Genomic DNA, 20,889 nt, shown 5'->3' on the forward strand with positions numbered 1-20,889 from the left:
ATTTCAGCTCGGCATTCAACACAATCATCCCCCAGCATCTGGTAAGCAAACTGGGACCCCTCGGCCTCAACACCCCCCTGTGTAACTGGCTGCTGGATTTCCTTACGAACAGACCCCAGCATGTGCGGGTTGGAAACAGCACCTCCAGCATCATTTCTCTGAGCACCGGCTCCCCACAGTGCTGTGTTCTGAGTCCACTGCTGTTCACTCTGATGACCCACGACTGTTGTGTCAGGTTCAGTACGAACCACATCCTGAAGTGCGCGGACGACACAACTGTGGTGGAACTCATCAGGGACAACAACGAACTGGCCTACAGGGAGGAGGTGAAACATCTGACAGACTGGTGTCACACCAACAACCTGATCCTGAATGTTGACAAAACAAAAGAGATCATTGTTGACTTCAGGAAAAAGCAGCACTGTCACACCCCCCCCACTCCTCCTCAACGGCTCAGCAGTGAAGACCACAGACAGCACAAAGTTCTTGGGGGTGTAACTCACAAACAGTCTGACCTGGTCCCTTCACACCTCACTGGTGAAAAAGGCACAGCAGCGCCTGCACTTTCTGCGCAGGTTGAAAAGAGCACAGCTCCCCCCTCCCATCCTCACCTCGTTCTACAGAGGCACCATAGAGAGCATACTGACCAGTTGCATCTCTACCTGGTCTGGAAACTGCAACACCTCAGACTGGAAGTCTCTGCAGAGAGTTGTGAGGACAGCGGAGAGGATCATCGGGACGTCTCTTCCTTCCATCAGAGACACTGATAATAAACGCTGCCTCACCAGAGCCCAGAACATTATAAAAGACCCCACTCACCCCCACCATGGCCTGTTCTCCCTGCTGCCCTCTGGCAAGAGGTTCCGCAGCATAAGGAGCAGAACAACCAGATTCTGCAACAGTTTCTTTCCCCAAACCGTCAGACTGTTGAACCAGAAATAACTTTTCTCCTGAGCAATGTGATGTGAACTCCTCTCTAAGAACTCTTAAATGTATATATTGTATACAGTGTATATATGTTATTTATATAAAGTACATTTATATTTTAAGTACACATTTTATTTTATATTCATGCATCAGCACCACGACACTTTTAAATATTTATGATCACTTTTACAGTCACTTTTACAGTAAGCCAGGACAACGAAATTTCATTTGAATTGTACATTGTATAATCTCTAAATGACAATAAAGTTTTTTTTGATTGATTGGAAAAAGGAATTTTCTATGAAACATAATTGAGAATGCGATTTAGTTATATGGGAATGTAATTTTGTAGGAGACAGTGGTCACTCCTCCCTTTGGACTTTGCTTTATTATCACTCACGGGAAGTGATTATTTTACAACGTCAGTCGGTGGAGCTCTCATGCGACACAGCACTGGATCTCCTCCTGTTCGACTTCAGCAGCTTAAATTTTTACATTGTATTTATTTGAACTGAAGAGTGTTGCATTTCACTGGCTTTTGCCAAGTGGGGACTTTTCACTAGCGGTCGAGCGGTGAGGAATTAACAACACATGCCTAAGTCTGAAATTTACCTTTATTAAACGGGCCACCGCAGCACTTCACGAGCCCAAGAGCCCTACGATGCACCCACAGTGACACGTTTACACACAGCTTTTCCCCACACAGCCATTAGGTTAGGAACTCTACTGAGAGGTTTGCAATGAACAGTAGCTCTAAGTAAGATGGACATGGGGAGTCTGCTGTCGGTTTATAAAGGACTGAAGAAGAATGGTTCTGCTATTCACTCAATTTAGACTTAACAACTTTCCATCACTGACTTCATGCTTGAGATAATTAATGGCAGTAACCATGAGCAACAATGCCAAATTTTAATTAAAGAAGGTCATAAAGTTTGTTGGAAAAGGTCAAGCAGCCACGGCAAAGTCACAAAGAGGTGCATGGGGGTTGGGAAGAATTTCCCTAAAAAACAGGCTTTAGGAACTAAATGTGCCATGGAATCACAGTTTCCAACCCAGAGAGCAGCGACTGCCTTACTAGTGCTGAAATATGAGAAACTATCAGGGTTTATTTCAAGTTTATTTACTCTTTCACCACTTCACTAAATGAGTCTCTCGTCCAACACTCCAGGCCAAAAATGGAGAGAAATCTTCGAGGTTAGAATATTTCCCTCTTTCTGTTCAACAATGTTTTTCTTTTTTTTGACAGCCTGAATGATATCTGCCACTGTAATTGCTTCCTTATTTGGTGAATTAAATATTTACACTTGGCCTATCCTAATCCAAAGTTTATGAGAGACATGAAAGTACATTAGGGTAAAGACATTTATTTTAAAAGCACTGCTAACTGAGGCCATCGCCCCAAATGGTGTGTTTGGACCGTCTGAGAGAGATGGTTTACTTTTTGAAAAAAAATATTTCCCTTAGCTGTATTCACAGAGAGAAATTCCAGAATTGACTTCTCATTTAATGGCCTGACATACATGCTGTGTGCACCGCAAATATCTCTCGAGCTGGCGGGAGGAAACAGAGACGGCCATTGAGGAAACCTGCAGTTCGTACTTTGAAGAATTCCACGGAGGAGAGGAAGGGAGATGGAAGGAGGGAAAAATATACCTCAAAAAAAAAACTGGCTCGAACAAGGGCGCCATGGAAAAATACTGATATTTCATGAACGGATACGCCACTGTGCACCTCAAAAACTCAGACGTTGAAAAAACAAAGCTGAGTGGAAGGTACAAGGGTTACATGAAGCAGGTGGAACTCTGAGAAGGGGAAACAGTTCTCCTATGGGATAAGTGGGCTGTTTTCTTTAATATTTACCAGAGTAGTGTAAACTTTAAAGTGAACATGGATGGAGTAGGGAGCGACTGACAGAATATGTCTCTCACACACATCAACATATGGCTGCATAACATCCTTACCTCTCCTGCAGTGCCTCAGGGCCATTTTGCACATCCTGGACTCAGCGATGGTGGGACAGGGTATTGTGTCCCTGGGTGGTTTCTTTACAATGTGCCGCGTCCGGGTCTCCAGACCCCACTTATAGCCACAGGTTTTGTTTCTCCTGGTGCAGGCTCCCCATTCGCTCCACTGGCCCACCTCGCAGCCCTCTGCAAAGACACACAGAAGCAGTGATGTGCAGTGAAACCACAGCAGAGTTCAATTTAAAGGCAAGTCAAAGACCCCAGGTCAAGGTCAACACAGGGCGAAGGATCTTTACTGGTATTTGTAACCTCTTAGTGTGTTGTCCCAGTTCAACTGCTAGTTTTTCGGTCCAAAATAAGCAGGCCAACTGAGAAGTTATAGAATACTGTTTACAGGTAAAGAAAGCATAAAAGATACTATAGTGTCCCGCTGCATATCCTCCAGGCTCGGGCTCACCTCCATCGCTGGGTCGCATCTCAAGATGGAAAATCATGTGTGTTTATCGTGCTTCTTTATCAATAAACAATTGTACGTGCCACAGTATATTGTGCAGTGTATTGTTTTATCGTTAATAAATAAAGTAGTCTATATAGTAGTGTATATATACATTGTATCACGTCCATGCCACGCAACCTCTACCAATAACACCAAGCTAAACAATACAACCTTATAACTTGTAGGCTACTAACCATATGCGTTTGCTAACATTAGCTAGCCATGCTAGCCATGCTAATTAATTAATTAGCAAATTAACTTTAACGCAACAGGAAAAAATACTAAAAGCTGAATGGAATTATTTCAACTTTTTCTTCCTAGTGTTGTGCTAACAACATTAGCATAGCTAGCTAACGTTAGCAAACCCATAAGGTTAGTACAAGTTATTTGCTGCCTAACGTTACCTAACTTTATAACAGTTACAGTAATATCAAAATATTAAGATTATATTTTTTTACTTGGGGTTATCGGTGAGGGTCGTGTGGCTTATTCAAACTAAGCAATGCATGCTATCATATCCTAATGATCGTCTGTTTCGGGCCGAAAGGATCCAACGGAGGAAGTGGGCACAAGCCTGGAGCTCTGCAGCTAGACCTTTCTCAAAAAGACAAGGTTGACACTTGATTTTTTATTTAATTTTTTGTACATATTTGTGTTGTTTCACGTACCTCCACACTCCATGGTTTCCTCCAGCGGGGCAAAGCCCTCGGGGCACTTCTCAAAGCAGCGCCCTTTATGTAGGTAAAAGCCTGACTTGCACTTGGTGCAGAAGTCTTTGCTGAAGCAGGACTCGCAGTTCTCTATCCTGCACCCTGGAGGAAGAATGAGAGAAAGAGAAGAGTCTTCAGGGTCTGAGCAACCTTCTCATCTGGAGTTGATCGAAAGCTAAGGGGTTTGGGGAAAGGGGAAAGGGGTTCTTGAAAGGATTATGCTGTCTCTCCTGCAAAAAAAAGTTGTCAATGTCCTGTGAATCATTTCTATCCAGGGCTCGAGTGTATTTCAGAAAAAGTGTTTTGCTTGACAGATATTTTATTTTTCATCTTCCTGTTCTTGTTCAGAGTGAGCAAATCGGCTGTGTGAAAACACAACAGCAGACAGTGAGGCATTATGTCATGCTGGCCTCTTTCAAAATATTGCACTAACATCCAATAGTCTGGATACACACGAGCTCACATGTTTTCAACTAACGATGTGCTGGAACAGGAAGAATACATCCCATTAGGTGTCTTTAATATGCTATTTTATCACTCCACACTGCACCAATCCATGTTTGTGTCCATAACTGAGGATTATTGGGAAGTCAGGTTTCTTTTTTGCTGGCCAGCTGTGAGGATCCTTTAAGTTCTGGCTACAATATGAGAGGTTGAAGGTGGGTTAGAAAGAGGGAGGCATTGTGGGTGGGGGCTCAACAATTTTTTTGCCACCTTGCCAAACAAATGCTGATGCATTTAGTCAGCAAACACAACAGCACAATTATCCTCCCACGCCACACCCTGCCTGCTGCGCGTAACACGCAGCGGCGCGCTTGCAAAGAAAGGCTGGGCAATGTGTCATCAAGCTCTTGCTCTGCAAATAGCACGTCAGGCAGGGCCAAATTACAACAACCACACCAACAGGGCGATGCGCAGGCCCACATGATTAGAAGGAGCCTCCCAGAGCTGGCTAATTTATGACGTTCCTTACAGGCTCTATGTGGCCCAATGGGCTTCCAATGTCGGGGAACCACAATCGGTAACCTGCAGCCACCATCACCCACCGCTTGCAGGTAGGGTGTCATCTGCTCATCTAATTCTTTCTTGCAAGGGGACGCAACCATGCATTATCGCGTGCGCTTTTCTCGCCGTGTAAACCTGCGTTACTGTGATTTTCCACATGTGAGAGTGGAGACGGAGGCTGAGGGCTGCTCTTTTATCTGTGACCCTTGCAGGGCCCAGGGAAGGGAAGGTTCTCACAATCACACCCCTTAATTACACCATCTCCAGCTAACCATCAGGCCTCCTCCTCGACATTCCTCCAAAACGAGGGGGTCCCTCCCCACTTTACTTTGAACCCTAAAGTATGGCCTCTGCCCACTCACTCTGGTCTCACGCTTTCCCGACCAGTCTAAACAAACCATGGATACACACATTTATGCACAAACACACACATACCAATCAGATATGGCTGCAGATAAACCCACTTTGCAATGAAGCTGTACTCCACATTCTGAAAAACGTACACACACTGACCATAAATCACTGATCTCTTTAGTAATTTCCTGTGTTCTCACATCACATTATTAATTCAATTCTTTGATATTATCTTATCTTGGAATTGTTTTGCTCCGTTTTATCTTATATCTCAACATATGTCTTGGATCTCCGGAATTACGCAGTGCTGTGGAGATTTTGGGTAGGAATGTGTGCGAGGTATAGCGTTTTGCTGTCTTTTTTATTCTAGCTCTTTGCCTCTCATCCACTTTGCTCTGGGTGACACTGAATCAGTCAGGCTTGATACAAGGCAAACCCAATACAAGGAACAGGCTAATAAATCACAGAGCTAATTGAAAAGCACAGAGCTGTCCTTTACCCTTCACACTTCCCAGGCCTGTCATCACCTAAGAGACTTTTAGCTCCCAAACAAAAAACTAACAGAGTAAGAGGGGGGAACAAGAACATCTGGCAGTACTCTCAAGCGCTGGGGTTGTTGTGCAATCCTCAGTTATTGACAGTAAATAGGAGCAACACATGTTTGAAATACTGTATCCTTGCAGCAGCAGTAGCACTTGACAAGTTTTTTGATAAAAACATCACTGTCGGTTTCAGATGTAGTAAGGCATAAATGCCCGGAAATTTCTAAATAGAAGATAAGTAATTATGTCACTCTGTGAGATTGATGAGGTGGATGACACATCAATGTGGCTCCATGGGAGTTAGAATGCAGGGAGGCAAAGCTGGAGGGTCAGAGGTCATCAGAGAGCGAGACGGGTAGGAAGGGATCGCTATGACAGATATTTATCCCTCTGTCCAGTTATCTGGCACAAAGGCTATCTGGGACAGCGTGGGCTATCTGTGATACTGGAGAAGCTCCCACACTGATCAATGGGCAGTTAGGCAGCTCGGCCAGCAGCTCCAGAAACTGATACAGGGGAGCGGGTTCACTCTCCCTGCAGGATTAACCTCTGGACCACCTTTTAAAATCTTCATATAGGTGCCTCGGGGAGACTAATGAGAAATAATGAGGTCATCAGATCCCATTGAAGGCCCGTTGTTCCTGGGACTTAAACGTATTATCATCATTATCTCCCGGCTGGTTCTGGCCTGTAAGTTGTATTATGAAGACAGGAGGAAAAGCCTTGTGTTTCAGCTCTGAGAAGAATTTTAAAAACTGAAGTGACTGACGGTGCGCGATCTGAAGAGTTGTTGACCACCTCCCCCGTGTCGCTGAATTGTATGTGGTTTACATGTTAAGTGCATTTGAAGTTGAGTGATGATGTCACTCCTGATCTAATGCTGCATGCTTGGCAGTCCCTTAGCTGTGGTCCGGGTAGGGAACCCGCCGATTTTATCACACTCAAAGCCTCGAGTCAGCTTCAGTGAACTGCTGTTCCCGCAGGCTGACAGTCCCATGTGTAATCATTCCATTTATTTACATAAGTTTTCACCGTGTAAGAGAAGGGCGCTAAATCATTTTGTGAAGATGGACCTCTCGTGTTCCGGACTCGGTTTTTCATGCTATCTGAGCTCTAGGTGGGTTGTGAGACTACTCATCAGTCTCAGACTCCTCCACAAACCTAACCAGAACCGACGTTGCACAGTATGAGTGTCCGTGTCGTAAAAGGCCTGGCAGTGTGAGGGGGAAAATAAGCCCTATTTTTCCATCCTTTGCCTCCAACCTCTGAATCGAACAGCACTGACCTACACTTTAGGCCCCGGTTTTGGCTGACATGGAAGCTTTGGCTTGCTCGCTGCCACCCAGCCATGTCGTGTGGAGCTGTCAATGGCAGGAGCTGTTGATGGCAGGAGCTCATGGCAAAGGCCAGAGCTGCCATGTTCTTCTCAACTCTAACTGAGCTGGAGTTTTATCCACTTGGGTGCTCCTCAGCATCTCAGCGTAGAGCTAGGTGAAGCAGAGGTAGTGTTCCTGTCAATCAGTATCTCCCAGAGAGAGAACAGCGATGACAGATGTGTCAGAGGTCCTCCTAGCTTCTTCACTTCAAGGAATACAGTCTGTGATATACCACCATCTGCTCCTGTATCTGCTCAACATACACACAGACAGCTCAAGCTTCAGACAGTGGTCAAGCACAGACAGCCCTTCCACTTACAATAAAGTACGCACAATGAAGTTGTGAGAAATAACCCGATTCAACTCTGCATCTGGCTGTAATATCCTGGGAGCAGGGCTTGGTTTGTTGGGTCCATTGTATTGTCTGGCAAATCTGAAAGAGCAGTTAGTGAAGCTGTGATGATTAAATGTCCCTTGGTAAAGCTCAAAGGCCAAAAGAAACTGGTCTTTTTGTTGGTTAGACTATGCAATGGAAATACCCACAAGCTCAGAATTAGAGCGAGAAAGAGAGAACTTGAATGAGAGACAGAGAGAGGCTGCCAGCTAAAGGTTGCAAAAACCCATATTAGTTATTTTATATAGCCGTGGTACCAATTTGGCTGAGGCCCATGATGCATGGCTCTTTTCCACCTCCAACCCAACAAATTCCCATGGTGTATGTTAAAAATAAATAAAATGATCTTGGAAAAGGCACATCCAATCACCTTCTACTTCCAGATGTAATAAGATGTGACAAAGCAGCGAGAAATACAACAATGGGATTAGGTAAAATATTTTCTTAGTGGGAGAAATGCAGTAAAAAATAAATCACAATTGGCAATCCAAAACAATTACCTCTGGCAGAGGAGTCTCTGGTTGTTGGTTGGCAGCAAACACAGCTGTGGTTTCCGCGTGTTTAAAGCCCGCTGCAGTAGGATAAGGCATCTGGGTTGGTGGCTATAGTGTGTATGTGTGTGTAGCAGTGGGGGGTCCATAATACGCCCCGAGGGAGGAAGTTTTGAATGCAGCCTTGCTTCCATGCTGACCCTCTCAACACTTTCTCTTTTCTAAAAGACAGCTCGGATAGTAGCTCATAATTCTTTTCACCAGAAAACTTGCATGTGATACAAAATGACTGAATATGCTTTGGCTTTGGAATGTATGTTAAAACCGAGGTATTATGAGATGTGACTCAGGCGAGAGCATGACTGCACTGCATTCAGACATATTTGGCTTTACATAAAGCAGTGCACTGTGTGAGCGTTGCTACAAATCTTCACTGCTGAGTGGTGGGTTGACACCCACAGACACTGGTGTGGGCCCTCTTCTGGGCTGCTGATAAGAACCCCTGTGGATAACACTGGCGTTACTGAATATGGTTTATGGCTCATATCATCCTATCAATTAGCTGCTGAAAAGAGTTCTTGCAAAGCAGAGACCCAAGAACATACTTTATGGACATACAGGAAGGTATTATACAACACAAAAGGCATTGCTAACGAACCAGCTATATCTCAGTAATGGCTGTTATCGGGCCTCTTTGGTGTGTGAAGTGTAGCTGTAAATGGGCTTCCAGTTATGTTATGTTGCGGAAAGTATAGTTAACATTGTTGTTGGCTCTAATTATAGCGTTATTTTCTCTGCAGTGTAGGGAAATCCCCCCAGAATAGTGAGCCGCAAATTAAAAATTCATCAAGTGACGCACAGTTTTTCAAGTAGTCCTGAAAAATTAGTTATTGTCATTTTAAGGTCATTAAATCAGTATTCACAATTAAGAAGTAAGGAATCATTACTTTATACGTATTTACGACACTAACTCTTAGGAACATAAGTTTCTAAAACCAGCAATGAATGCTGATTTCTTTGCAAATTGTATAGTTTATATTGTACCTCTTTATTTCAATAAAGTACAGTATTCCATAATTTTCTGTGATTGAATAGGTAAAGCCTGGCAATATATTTTTAAGTTTACCTTATTTACCATTTGCCTTTTCACTTCTACTTCTACAGCCCACCCATGGTGCTGAACAGGAATATGGAAGAATGTTTTTTAAATGCTGTTTTTAGAAGTTAAAAAAAATTAAAATAAACTGTACATGCAAATGCTCACAAACTGATTATTTAAATCTCAAATTAGCAGTATGATACTGACTAAGCTCCTTATTGGTCAAACTATCCTTTCCTAGTGTCAAACTGCATATTGCTAGCTCACAGAGTAAAAAGTTTATTCACCCCTTCTCTCCACCCATGGCTCCTTCTGTCACATGCTTCTGGAAGCCCCGTCGAAAAAACAGAAAGTGAGGTTTCAGCCAGCGAGTGGATGAGTGTACAAGCCTCTTGCTTGTCTTGCTCTTGTTTTCCTTTATCCGGGAAGTCCACAATTATTTTTTCTTGAATCAGATAAGATCACACAGACAAACTCTGGTGTAATAATAAGCAGCTGGTCCCTGAGAGATTTCAGAGCCTGTGTTTAAAACGCTCATGATAACAGAGACGTAATGCCATGTTCCAGGCCTCTTTAGAAACCAGGAGCACCCGGCTGCTCTGACCGCATCGGTGAAGAACACCGCGTCATTTGTCCACTGTGCCTTTGCGCTCTTGTACCAGTTGCCTGTGTCAACTCACAAATAATATTCACTAACCTTACAATTAGCCTCCAACCTGAGAAAATATTTGCTTATGGAGGTTGGATGTGAATTGTCTAGTGAAAGTGACATGCAGAGCGCGGCTGAGGATGAGGGTCAAATAGGAAACTGGATTAGAGAGCCATGACTGAAGCAGTGATCACATCAAAGTGGGTCTCGCTCTAAGATCTGATGCTACGTGACAATACAAGATGTTGTTCTCTGAACAGTTTGTACAGAGATGGATTCAGATTAACTTGCCGCACATCAGGATCAGTTAAAGTCAAAATGTACTGTAGCTACCATGGGGATAGGCAACAGTGGTTAGGATAGCAGAGTTAAAGTAAAATATTTTTAAAAAGACTATTTTACCAGAGAACAAGATGTCTTTCTCTTCCAATTCTCTGAGTCATGAAAATAGGGTGAAATGACTGTTATTGGTTAAAAGTACAGAAAACAACGCCGACCCCCAAAATATCAAAGACAGAGTGTTTGTGGAATCCGCAACTGTTATGCTCTGATGCCTCTTCCCATGCTACTTGTTGGTGAAACATGTTACTAATTAATGCCCAAAACTAATGTAGAATCACAGCTTGTCCAGCTAAACATGACCATGCTCCGACGTTGAACTGCCAGATTTCTGGGTAATGAAGTTTCAGTTCTTTAAACCATCTAAGTACCAACATCCAAAGTTGTCTGGTAGAGCTTTAACATGCTCTTTTATTTTCATAATCAAATCAAGCCAGCGGATGTACTTGCATCTAGGTCGGGAGTGATTGGGTAAGCAGAATTTAGTGTTTATTCTGCGGTTGCTACATGTTCACATTATTGGGCCTAAAGGTCCGGACACCGTCTTCTGGCGCTTTCGTCTGTCAGGATTTTGGCTCAGGGAACCAAATGAGTTCAAGTTCCTCTCGGTTTTCATATGAAACACTCAGCCAACACCTCTGGCTCTGTGTTATAAGCTATAAAGGCTCTCTCTCTCTCTCTCTCTCTCTCTCTCTCTCTCTCTCTCTCTCTCTCTCTCTCTCTCTCTGTGTTTCTGTCTCTTTGTCTCTCTCTCTCTCTCTCTGTCTCTCTCTCTCTCTCTCTGTCTCTCTCTCTCTCTCTCTCTCTCTCTCTCGCTCTCTGTGTTTCTGTCTCTGTGTTTCTGTCTCTTTGTCTCTCTCTCTCTCTCTCTCTCTCTCTCTCTCTCTCTCTCTCTCTCTCTCTCTCTCTCTCTCTGAGCATATTCCATGTTAAAATAAGGTTATGAGATTGAGGTGCTACTTGAGGAGTAGAGGGACACATTTCATTAATTGGATTTTAGAGTTATTTTTTTACGAGAATCATGAGAGCATATCAATTTTTTTCTAAACAGCTAAAGATAATTCAGAGTGTGTGGTCTGTTTTCAGTTATTGAACCAAAACAATATTTTCCACAACGACATGTGGTAAAAAATAACATTGAATATTTTTACTGCAGACCACAAGAGTAATATGTCTAACAATGAGACTATTATGAGACGATTAGCAAAATATCTAATATGGTTTTATCGCTGAAACAATAATTAAAAGCGAGCCAAGTTTAGAAATTAGATGATCTTATGGGCTTTGCTGCACTTAATGCTTAGATTTTTCTTGACAAACTTCAATGAACGCACAGTTGTTGGTGGAGGATCTGGACACTTCAATTGTGACTGGCTTTCTGTTCAAAGTCAAAAGCTACTTTGGCTGCCAAGAAATTACACTGTCTAGTGAAATTATAAATCCACAAGCCCTTGTAGGCAGGCAACAAAAGAGGTTAGTTTCATTCCCTAATGCGAATATATAATCACCTTTGTAGTTCAGAAGATATTGAATGACATGGCCAAAAGGGCTTTCAATGTGGGGGATTGAGTCTCTGGAGTAGGTTTGGCTGAATCTTCAGTGCATCTTGGTTAAATTTGCAACTGGATTTCATGCCTTCAAACATCCTTGTGAGTATAGGATGTTTGGTATTGTAGGTGTAAAGGGAGAAATGAGAAACAGTGCTCATCCTTGCTGGAGTTCACTGTTAAATCCCGAGGGAGACACTGCTAAGACGAAGCTTCACTACTTACATCCACCTGTGTGAACGGATGAGCTGTTCAAATTGCAAGGTATGTGTATCTCCTTGGGGTAATTGACAATAAATCATGTGTTGTGGGAAAAAGGGGATGTTGAGGGACTGTGTATGTGTGTATGGGGAAGATGGGGTTTTGGGGGAAAAGAAGAGGAAAGTCAGCAGAGTGGGAGTGTGAGGGGTAGGGGGGGAGTGCAAGGCAGGCTGGGGGGGTTAAAAACTTGAGAGGACTTACTGGAGCACATGTTGAGTTCGGGGCTGCGCATGCCGTAGTATCCGGCTGGACAGTCGTGAAGACACTCCCCATACTGCCTCATCCTCTCCCTCCGCAAAAACAGGAAGAGTTTGGGCTGGCAGTTTACACAGCCGTTGTCCCTGGAGCACACCGAGCAGCCTTTACAGATGGGGTACGCTCCATAGCTAGCTGTAGGACAAACACAGAAGAGTAAACATTGAAGGTGATTAATAAGATGGAAGTAAACGGTCACACAATATATGAAACACCCTCCCCACAAACATTTTTCTGGTATCAACTTGGGGCTTCTTCCAACAACTTTTTGCAACTATCTGAAATTAGCTGGGTTATGGTCGTGAGAAAACATAATTTAATTTCTTTTTTTATTCTTCACACTATTTATGACAATTTTGTGTTAACAAATGAGTTCTCCTCGAGTGCATGATTGCCGTTCAGGAAATATTGACTAAAGTGTATGCAGTAATCTGAATTTAAATGTCTCAGCAATCTCTATGATGGCAGGATTTTCCCGGTCATGTCCACGATTTGCAAAACTCTTGAGAGATGGCTTTGGCGTTGACTAAAATTGTTAAGGTTAGGATAGTTTGTCAGTCAGCGAGTCTTGCGAGAGCTTTCCCAAAGTTTCGCAAATTGAGGTTCACCAGCGATTTTCACCCCTTTCGAATATGGTTGTTCATAACAGCAATAAAGACTTTGGCCTTGAGACATGGTCGGACAACACGTAGAATGAACTTGAGCATACAAAAAACACCACATGATGCCTTACAACAACATTACACAAGCTAACTGGCTTCAAAACTTTGCTAACGTCCTGTAAACAGTGGCAGATATGCTTTTAACTTTCCCTTCTAGACAGCGCGAAGACACCAATCTTCTTGGCATCCTACCTTGAGCAACAATGTGCCCAATTTTCAAGAAGTTTCCACAATGGTTTTTCAAATTTCCTGGCAGTTTCCTGCTACCTGGTGCATGATGGTGACATAATCCCAATTAGGGTTAGGGTAATGCTACAGTGAGCATAGGTCCTACAGCTCATCATGTGTGGGCCGAAGAGAATGTAGTAATGTTTAAATATGAGGTCAGCGCTATTGTTAGGTTTTTTTCTACAGCCGAAATTGGAAGATGCATCTAATATGGTGGTTTAGAAGGCTGTTTATTCTGCACTAGGAAAAGAAAAGCAGAATTATTTTAGATTGTCATATCATCCCTTATGTGCAGATGACCCAGACTTCACCTGATGACAAGGACAGGGTGAACTCGAGGAAACAGACTTAACTGTGGGAGGGCTGACAAGCCCAGTACAAGAATAAAACCAAAACAACCATAATAGATATATCAGCAGGATATTCTATAATTCATAGTAAATATGTCCAATTCAACAATTTGTCATTCATGCAAACTCTGGCTCCCCTCTCAACGTTCGAACCCTGATTGGTTATGAATGTGAATATTGCATTAATTCTGGTCAAAGCTGGCCTCCTGAACGATTGTGTTGAGACAGCCGACGAAAGCCCCCAAAAACCGCAGTGGCTCTGGCCTCGGCTCGAGTTGCCTGCGGAAGACAAAGGAGCCAGTAAGAAGACAGTCCATTCCACAATAAGTGACTTGCAATGTAAACTCCTTAGCGTCCCGTTTACAGGAAAATGTCCTTGGGCAAATCCAATCTCTCCAAACGAGAGACACTTCAGTTGATCTAAGCCAAGTCTTAAATAACACAAGCAGGGACCGGGTAACAGTGCCGCTCAAACTGAGCGACCTACCACAACGCTTAATAAAAAACTGTGCAGCAAACTGGACAAACCCTGAGAGACAGAGCAGAGCACGCCTGCGTTACTGGCCGTCGATCCGCATATTAGATTTCTCCGAACAGATTCACCCAGACGACAGTGAGCGCTAAGTGGGCCCAGTGCAAGCATCAGTTTGTAATCATGTGAAAATCAGTCAGCGAATGTCAGACTTATCTTTTTTCATTTCTTTTGTTGGTGTGCTGGTTTTCAGAGAGGTATGCTGACCCTGCCAAGCTACACTCATTCTCCTGAAGCCAGGGTGGATGGAAGTGAGATTAAGTGCTAATCAGAACGTGTCTCTGATGGTCTTCAGGGATGAGGTTTACAGCGACACCCCATCGATCACAGCCTAGCTGGGGTGTGTGCTCGGAGCCAATTCATCACACACACTTGTGATTGTAAAGTACAATATGTCAAGTGTTTTTGTCTTTCTGATTCTTTTTTTTAAATCATTTGCATTGCAGGAATTGTTAGAATAATATGTAAGCATTTATATCTTGATATTTATTCATATGTATATGTTTTCACTCATTGTAAATGTATTTTATTTTCTTTTTAAGCTGTATACAGCTGTATTAAAAGTGTTTCAGCTTACATCACAAACAGAATACTCTCAAATATATCTTGCATTTCATTTTGTCAATCCTTCCATTCAGTAAAACTAAACTGCGACACTAGACCAAACCTCATACTTAACCATATAGTTCTGTAGAATATACAGTTAGGGATGTGTTTACAGCAAACTGACATTCACATTAATTTGGTCACATTTACTCTCTCTGCCCTTCGCCAAACTTGAACACAACACTGTCAGGAAGGGCAAGCCAACTTGGCAAAAGTAAAGAACTGTGAAGCTGGAAAGCTTATTTCTCCTACGAGCGGGCTCAACTCTATAACTACTGACAGAGTGCTAACAATACTATCCTAGCAATAATAGAAAAAAAATTAGATCAGGGCTTGTGGTCATCTTAGATCTCTGGCCAGTCAATCAGTAGAGAAATTACAGTCACTTAAAACGTTTATTCAAGACTCTGGCTCAAAAATCCAGCTCACTCTTTGTTGTCAAACATTTGTTTTGCTGGTTGCTAATCTCACAATGCACGCTGATTAGGGACGACATAATCATTCGAATGCAGCAGATCCCACATCCTGGAATTAGCGTACGATTCGGGGAGAAAAAGGGGGGAAGGAAAGGCCGTATTCAGCGCAGAGAAACTCTTTTGGTGCTGATCTTGGGAGATTAGCTTGTGTGTGTGTGTCAGTGGAAAGGTTTGGAGGTTCAGGCCACAGGTATGTCAGGAAGGAGGCCACAATTCACAGTGTCTGGTGCAGCGCCGTCCAACTCACGTCCTACACTACCGGTATAATGTCTTGCGCACTTTACATCAATCTGTCGACGGCCAGCAGGTTTCAGCCACTCTTAAAGAAAACACTCATTCATTGGAATCTGACTTTTTAGACTAGAAGAAATATAAGAGTAGTTCTTTCACAGCCGAACTGAAATTGTTGAAAAAAAGTATTTGGAACAGGCTTGTGAGTAAAAGATCTTTACTTCAGTGTGCTTTATTGGTATTAAATTGAAAACAGTTTGCCAAAGCATGTAGCAGCCATGTTTTTAAGTGACACTAAAGAAGAAAAAATCAAAACGGAAACTGGTTCAGTGTTAGTTCTGAAGTCTCTATTGCTCATTGCAGCTTAACCTAATTTGGCAGGAACATGATGAAACTGAAACTAGCAGACGCATTCAAACCCTGTCCATCTGAATGTCAATCGTGATTTGAAAAGAAGCTCGACAGTTCACTACAGCTTCTTCTTTTCCCCACAAATCATGTAATACCTCGGCTCATCGAGCGTATCTTCTGTCTATTATGTTGAAACCAAAGTGACCGAGACATATAGAAAGAAAGTGGTCATTGTGAAATTACGAATACCAGGTTTACTATACATGTTTTTTAAAACAGGAGAGGAGTGTATACATGCCATTGGAATGCCACTCCCTGCGCACGATAAACCCAATGTCGTTTATGGTTTCAACCACAGAATACATGTTACGTGAAACAAAACAAGTCCACACTTCCCACTTCTGACAGCTAACTGGTGAGCCCTCTAAGCCTCAAGTATTATATTTACAAAAGCCAGGGTCCATCACTGAAGATGCCTCCGCAAGAACTTTTTAACTTAACAAGTGCCTTAATGTGTCATGTCTACAAGCTACAAAGCTGCTGCTCTATATGGACCACATGAAGGATCCTTCGTCCTCTTCCTCACACATCAACAGTATATTGTGACTGATGAAGAAATCTCGGTGTTAATTTGCAAATTACCAGGGGAAATTTAACTCATGTGTATGCCTGTTTTAAAAGAATAATTCAACATTTAGGGCAACACGCTATATTTGCTTTCTTGCCGAGAGTTAGATGAGAAGATATTCCACTCTTATGAATGTGTGTAAATATAAATCTGAAGCCAGCACCCTGTTAGCTTAGCTTAGCAAGAAATCTATAAACAGTGGAAAACAACATATTATTAAACAAATTATATAAAATATGTTATTTAGGTGATATAGGCATATTTTGTTAAAGACAAGCTAGCTGTTTCCATGTAATGATGCTAAGCTAAGCAGTTACAATGACCTCGGACATTTTTCATTATTTGCTGACATTGCATAGACCAAATGATGAATCAATTAATCTAGAAAATTATCGATGACCACAATAATCATTACTTGCAGCCCTACCTCAAACTTCGAGTATTAAACAAACTCCTAGACCAGGGGTTCTCTACGGGAGCGGCAGCGCCCCCCAGGGGGCGTTCAGAGGACGTCGGGGGGCGCTGGAAGCAATATTTTAGAAAGGGGGGCGTTCACGTGTACTTGAACACAACATGAGCGGAACGTGTCATCACGTGGTCACGTCATGTCAAAAACTTCAATATTAAACGAGACGGTCATTGACATCAGCAAACGCGGCATGGCAAGTGTAACAAAGAGAAAGGTGGATGCGGAATGTTCCAGGAGAAATGGACGAACGCTTATTTCTTTGTGGAAGTAAAAGGCCAGTGTTTGTGTGGACGCACTTGCGGTCATGGAAAAGGCTCTCGAGCTGCATTACAGCACGAAACATGCCAAACTGCACAAGCTGAAAGGACGAGTCGAGTGCGTTTGAATAAAGTTAACATTGTGTGTTTTTAGACTTTTATTTTGCAGAGCGATAAAGTGCAGCTTGAAAAACAAGCGCCGTCCCCCTCAGCCACCACTGTTCGAAAGCATTAATGTTATTCCAAAGATACACCATGAATAAAACTAATCTGAATTAATGTTAACACTGACACTCTGGTCGGGACTTGGACCAGCAGCAGACCGGCTGCACTCTGGCTGCTCGTAGTAGCAGTGCTAACACCAGCAGAGCAAACAGCAGAGCTAACGTTATAGCAGAGCTAACACCTGCAGAGCTAACACCAGCAGAGCTAACATCAGCAGCGCTAAAGTTATAGCAGAGCTAACACCTGCAGAGCTAACGTTATAGCAGAGCTAACAGCAGCAGAGCTAACACCAGCAGCGCTAACGTTATAGCAGAGCTAACACCTGCAGAGCTAACACCTGCAGAACTAACACCAGCATCAATGCTGCTGATTCAGGCTGTGTTTAAAAAACGCGGATATTTTCGGCTGAGTTTCTGAAGGTTGGGGTCGACGTCGCTCCATTTATAATTAATGTGTTGGATTTTTTACTTTTTTGCACTTTGTCGTTCTCTCCTCTCCTTTCCTCTCTCGTTTGTTCGCGAAACGGAAGTAATGTGAATGCGCAAAGCAACGGCGTAAACACGAAAACGTGCACATAAATTAGATAAATAACATAAGTGTTTGGTTTATTTAATAAAAGAGCACATTAGGCGCTATATATTTATATAAAATAAAACACGGGGTTCTGTTGGGGGGGGGGGCAGCGCCTCAGACTTGTTCCTTTGTGCTCGTTTATCGAGAGTGCAAATTATTTCACATTTCTGAGGCTTCTGTGTTTAACACCGGTTACAGTTTGAATGTCTGACCAGTCTCTGATTGGCTGCAGTCTATGGCACAGATTAAAGTTTGAATCTTCTTACCGTTGCATTTGTTTAACACTCCTTAATAAAATGTCTTTGTTGGCTCCCTGGGTACCTGGTGTATCAGGGCAAATGAAGGTAAAAACAACAAAACATTTGTTTAATAATATAATATTTATTATTATTTTTGAAATTTTATTATGTAACTTCAATCTCAGAGAATTTGAGTTTTTATAATAACATAGTATAGCCGCCTAATAATAAGAAAAATATTATAAGAATTGAAATACAAAATTAATATAATCTATATATATGTAATATAAATTATAAATACTAAGAATAATAATAATAATTAGAATAATACAAACAGCATAATAATCAACATCAGAATTTAGGGGAGACAAAAAAGAAGCGTACATTTTATTTGATGGGGGGGTAAGGGACCTGGATAATGGATAGGGAGGCGCTGGCCCAAAAAAGGTTGAGAACCACTGTCCTAGACCAATCATTTTTAGTGGTCACCATCTTTGAAACTTTTGAAAACATGAAAAAAGTGAGACCATAGAATCAGTATTATACGGTAAATGGCGTCGCAGATATTCATTGATAAGTATCTAGCATGTCCAGGCGAAGTTCTGATCTTTCATTCAATTCGAAACAACATGTAGAATGACGGCATGTTTGTAGGGTAGCACTTTCATTCTACAGCCGTAGCCCTGTTGGGAGGTTTTCTCTGAAGCAGCTCAAAAGCAATTAGGGTCGCAGTGAGATCCAGCAGAAACCCAAACTCTGTCTCAGGTACGTTTTTATGAGTCCAAAGCAAGCGTGACAGACTGCGCTGGAGGCTGCCAAAAACCTCCACATATACAGGGGGTTCCACCCACGGCCAGCTCACTTCCTGCCTTCCACTCACCTACTGTTAACCATGAAATCATTCACATTGACCCATTCAAACTTTCTGCAACCCAAAACCCTAACAAGGCAAATTGCACATCATTTTTGTGTTTCTTTTAGAGCCCCGAACGTAACATTGAGAACAAGAAAACATTCTTACGCAGGGTTTCACTGATGCGGGTTCTTGTAAGCCGACTTTTAGAGCCAGCGCTGCTGAGACCTGATACTTTGGAACCATTTTCAGCTCTTTAAATTTGACAATTTTATTATAATGCTAAAGAATGAAATAAAGAAAATGCATTATAGTAATAGAAATATAATATAATAAACTTTATCATAGCCATCATGTCAGAGGTGGACTATACAAACTGGACCGTATCTGATTTTCAAATAAAGGTTTAGTAGCATTTCCTTATGGTTCATGTTTTATGGACAAAATTGGATTACATAATGCCAAAGCATTTATATCCATGTACATGTATGTTGCTGTCAGTTTGGTTTATTGTAAGGATTATTGATTTTTTCCCGAACTGAAATGTATCAATATTTGCAGTTGATGTTATTGGGCGCAGAGGTATATGACATATACATATATGAGATGGTTGTTGTAATTAGACTCTAGTTTGTCTTATCATGTATCATTTTAAACCACACAGAATTGAAAATGATAGCACAGGATACAAATTGGACAATGTGTGTCTTGATTAACAACTAAATTGATCTGGAAATGCAGCGGACTTGATGCACTATCGTAACGCAGCAGGGAATTCCAAACCTGGCAAAGGGAGGACACAAGCTTATATTAAAAACACAACAGTTTCTCTTCTCACAGTTCTCTTCCAACTCTCCATGGGCCCCTGGTATGTAAATCTAATAATAAAGCCTGTGGATGCAACTAACCAGCAGCCACACTGTCCATTGTTTGGGAAAGGCACTTACAGTACAGTCTCTGAGAAGTTTCATCAAGTAACACGAAGAAAAAAAAAGTGGATTCACTACATCTATACTAAATATAAATGTCATATGGTGAAGATGCAGCCATGGCAAACCTCAAGTTTTGGAGTCGCATAGCAGCAGCAGGTCAAGAAGATGTGCGCTCTCATGTGGAAAGCATCATATCCACCAACAGAATTATACGCTTTCCTCGTGGCACTGAGACAATTATTGTTTATTGTCCACCTCCCCCTAAATGATGGTATAAGCTTACTGCTGCTCCACTTTAAAGGAAAAAGAGAAAGCTTTGGAGAGAGAGAAAGGGCAGATACGGGACAGATCAGTAGTGCAGCAGACGGGCAGAATCGTAAGAAGCAACAGGCGCTTTCTGGATCTCTGTTCAAACCACCTCACCATGCAGGATTATACTGCGTAGCTGTTAAAGGCAAGAGAGCCAACGGTGTCAACCCTCACACTCAGAGTTCACCAGCCGTTGTAACGTCTCAACGTTGTTCAAGCTCGTTAAAAGCTAGTACATGGAAAATTACATCAAACCCCCCACTTTCAGGCCCGTGACTTTATTTGTCATGGAACTGGAAATTGCACTTAGCTTAAAAATTGTGGAGAAAAAACAGAAGGGGTAAGAGGGGGGTACTTCAAGCCTGTGCGCTGAAGGCACATTTCTGTTCCAATTTAGCAGAAAATATGTTGGACTTGCCTCCAACTCTTTTCCAGCTGGAAATAGTCAGGTTTTAGGATCCACGTTTTTTCCCCCAGTTTACTTTAACAGATCATACTGTAAGCACGTGTTTATAATTTAGGACAGTCCTGCTGCTTATAATGATTTTGCAGCATGAGA

At 42.3% G+C, this 20,889-nt stretch overlaps 1 protein-coding gene across 1 annotated transcript in view; it reads right to left on the minus strand.

The window, feature by feature from the left end:
* Nucleotides 1-20,889, minus strand: part of rspo2 (R-spondin 2) — a 58,151-nt gene that overhangs the window by 21,624 nt on the left and 15,638 nt on the right. Inside the window, exons 2-4 of the mRNA XM_029451844.1 lie at nucleotides 12,356-12,544; nucleotides 4,056-4,199; nucleotides 2,889-3,077 (exon numbers count right to left, since the gene is read on the minus strand). Of these exons, the coding sequence (XP_029307704.1) occupies nucleotides 2,889-3,077; nucleotides 4,056-4,199; nucleotides 12,356-12,544 (522 nt within the window). The remainder of the gene's footprint in view (nucleotides 1-2,888; nucleotides 3,078-4,055; nucleotides 4,200-12,355; nucleotides 12,545-20,889) is intronic.

This window comes from Cottoperca gobio, chromosome 16 (genome assembly GCF_900634415.1).
Source record: "Cottoperca gobio chromosome 16, fCotGob3.1, whole genome shotgun sequence".
Classification (NCBI taxonomy): domain Eukaryota; kingdom Metazoa; phylum Chordata; class Actinopteri; order Perciformes; family Bovichtidae; genus Cottoperca; species Cottoperca gobio.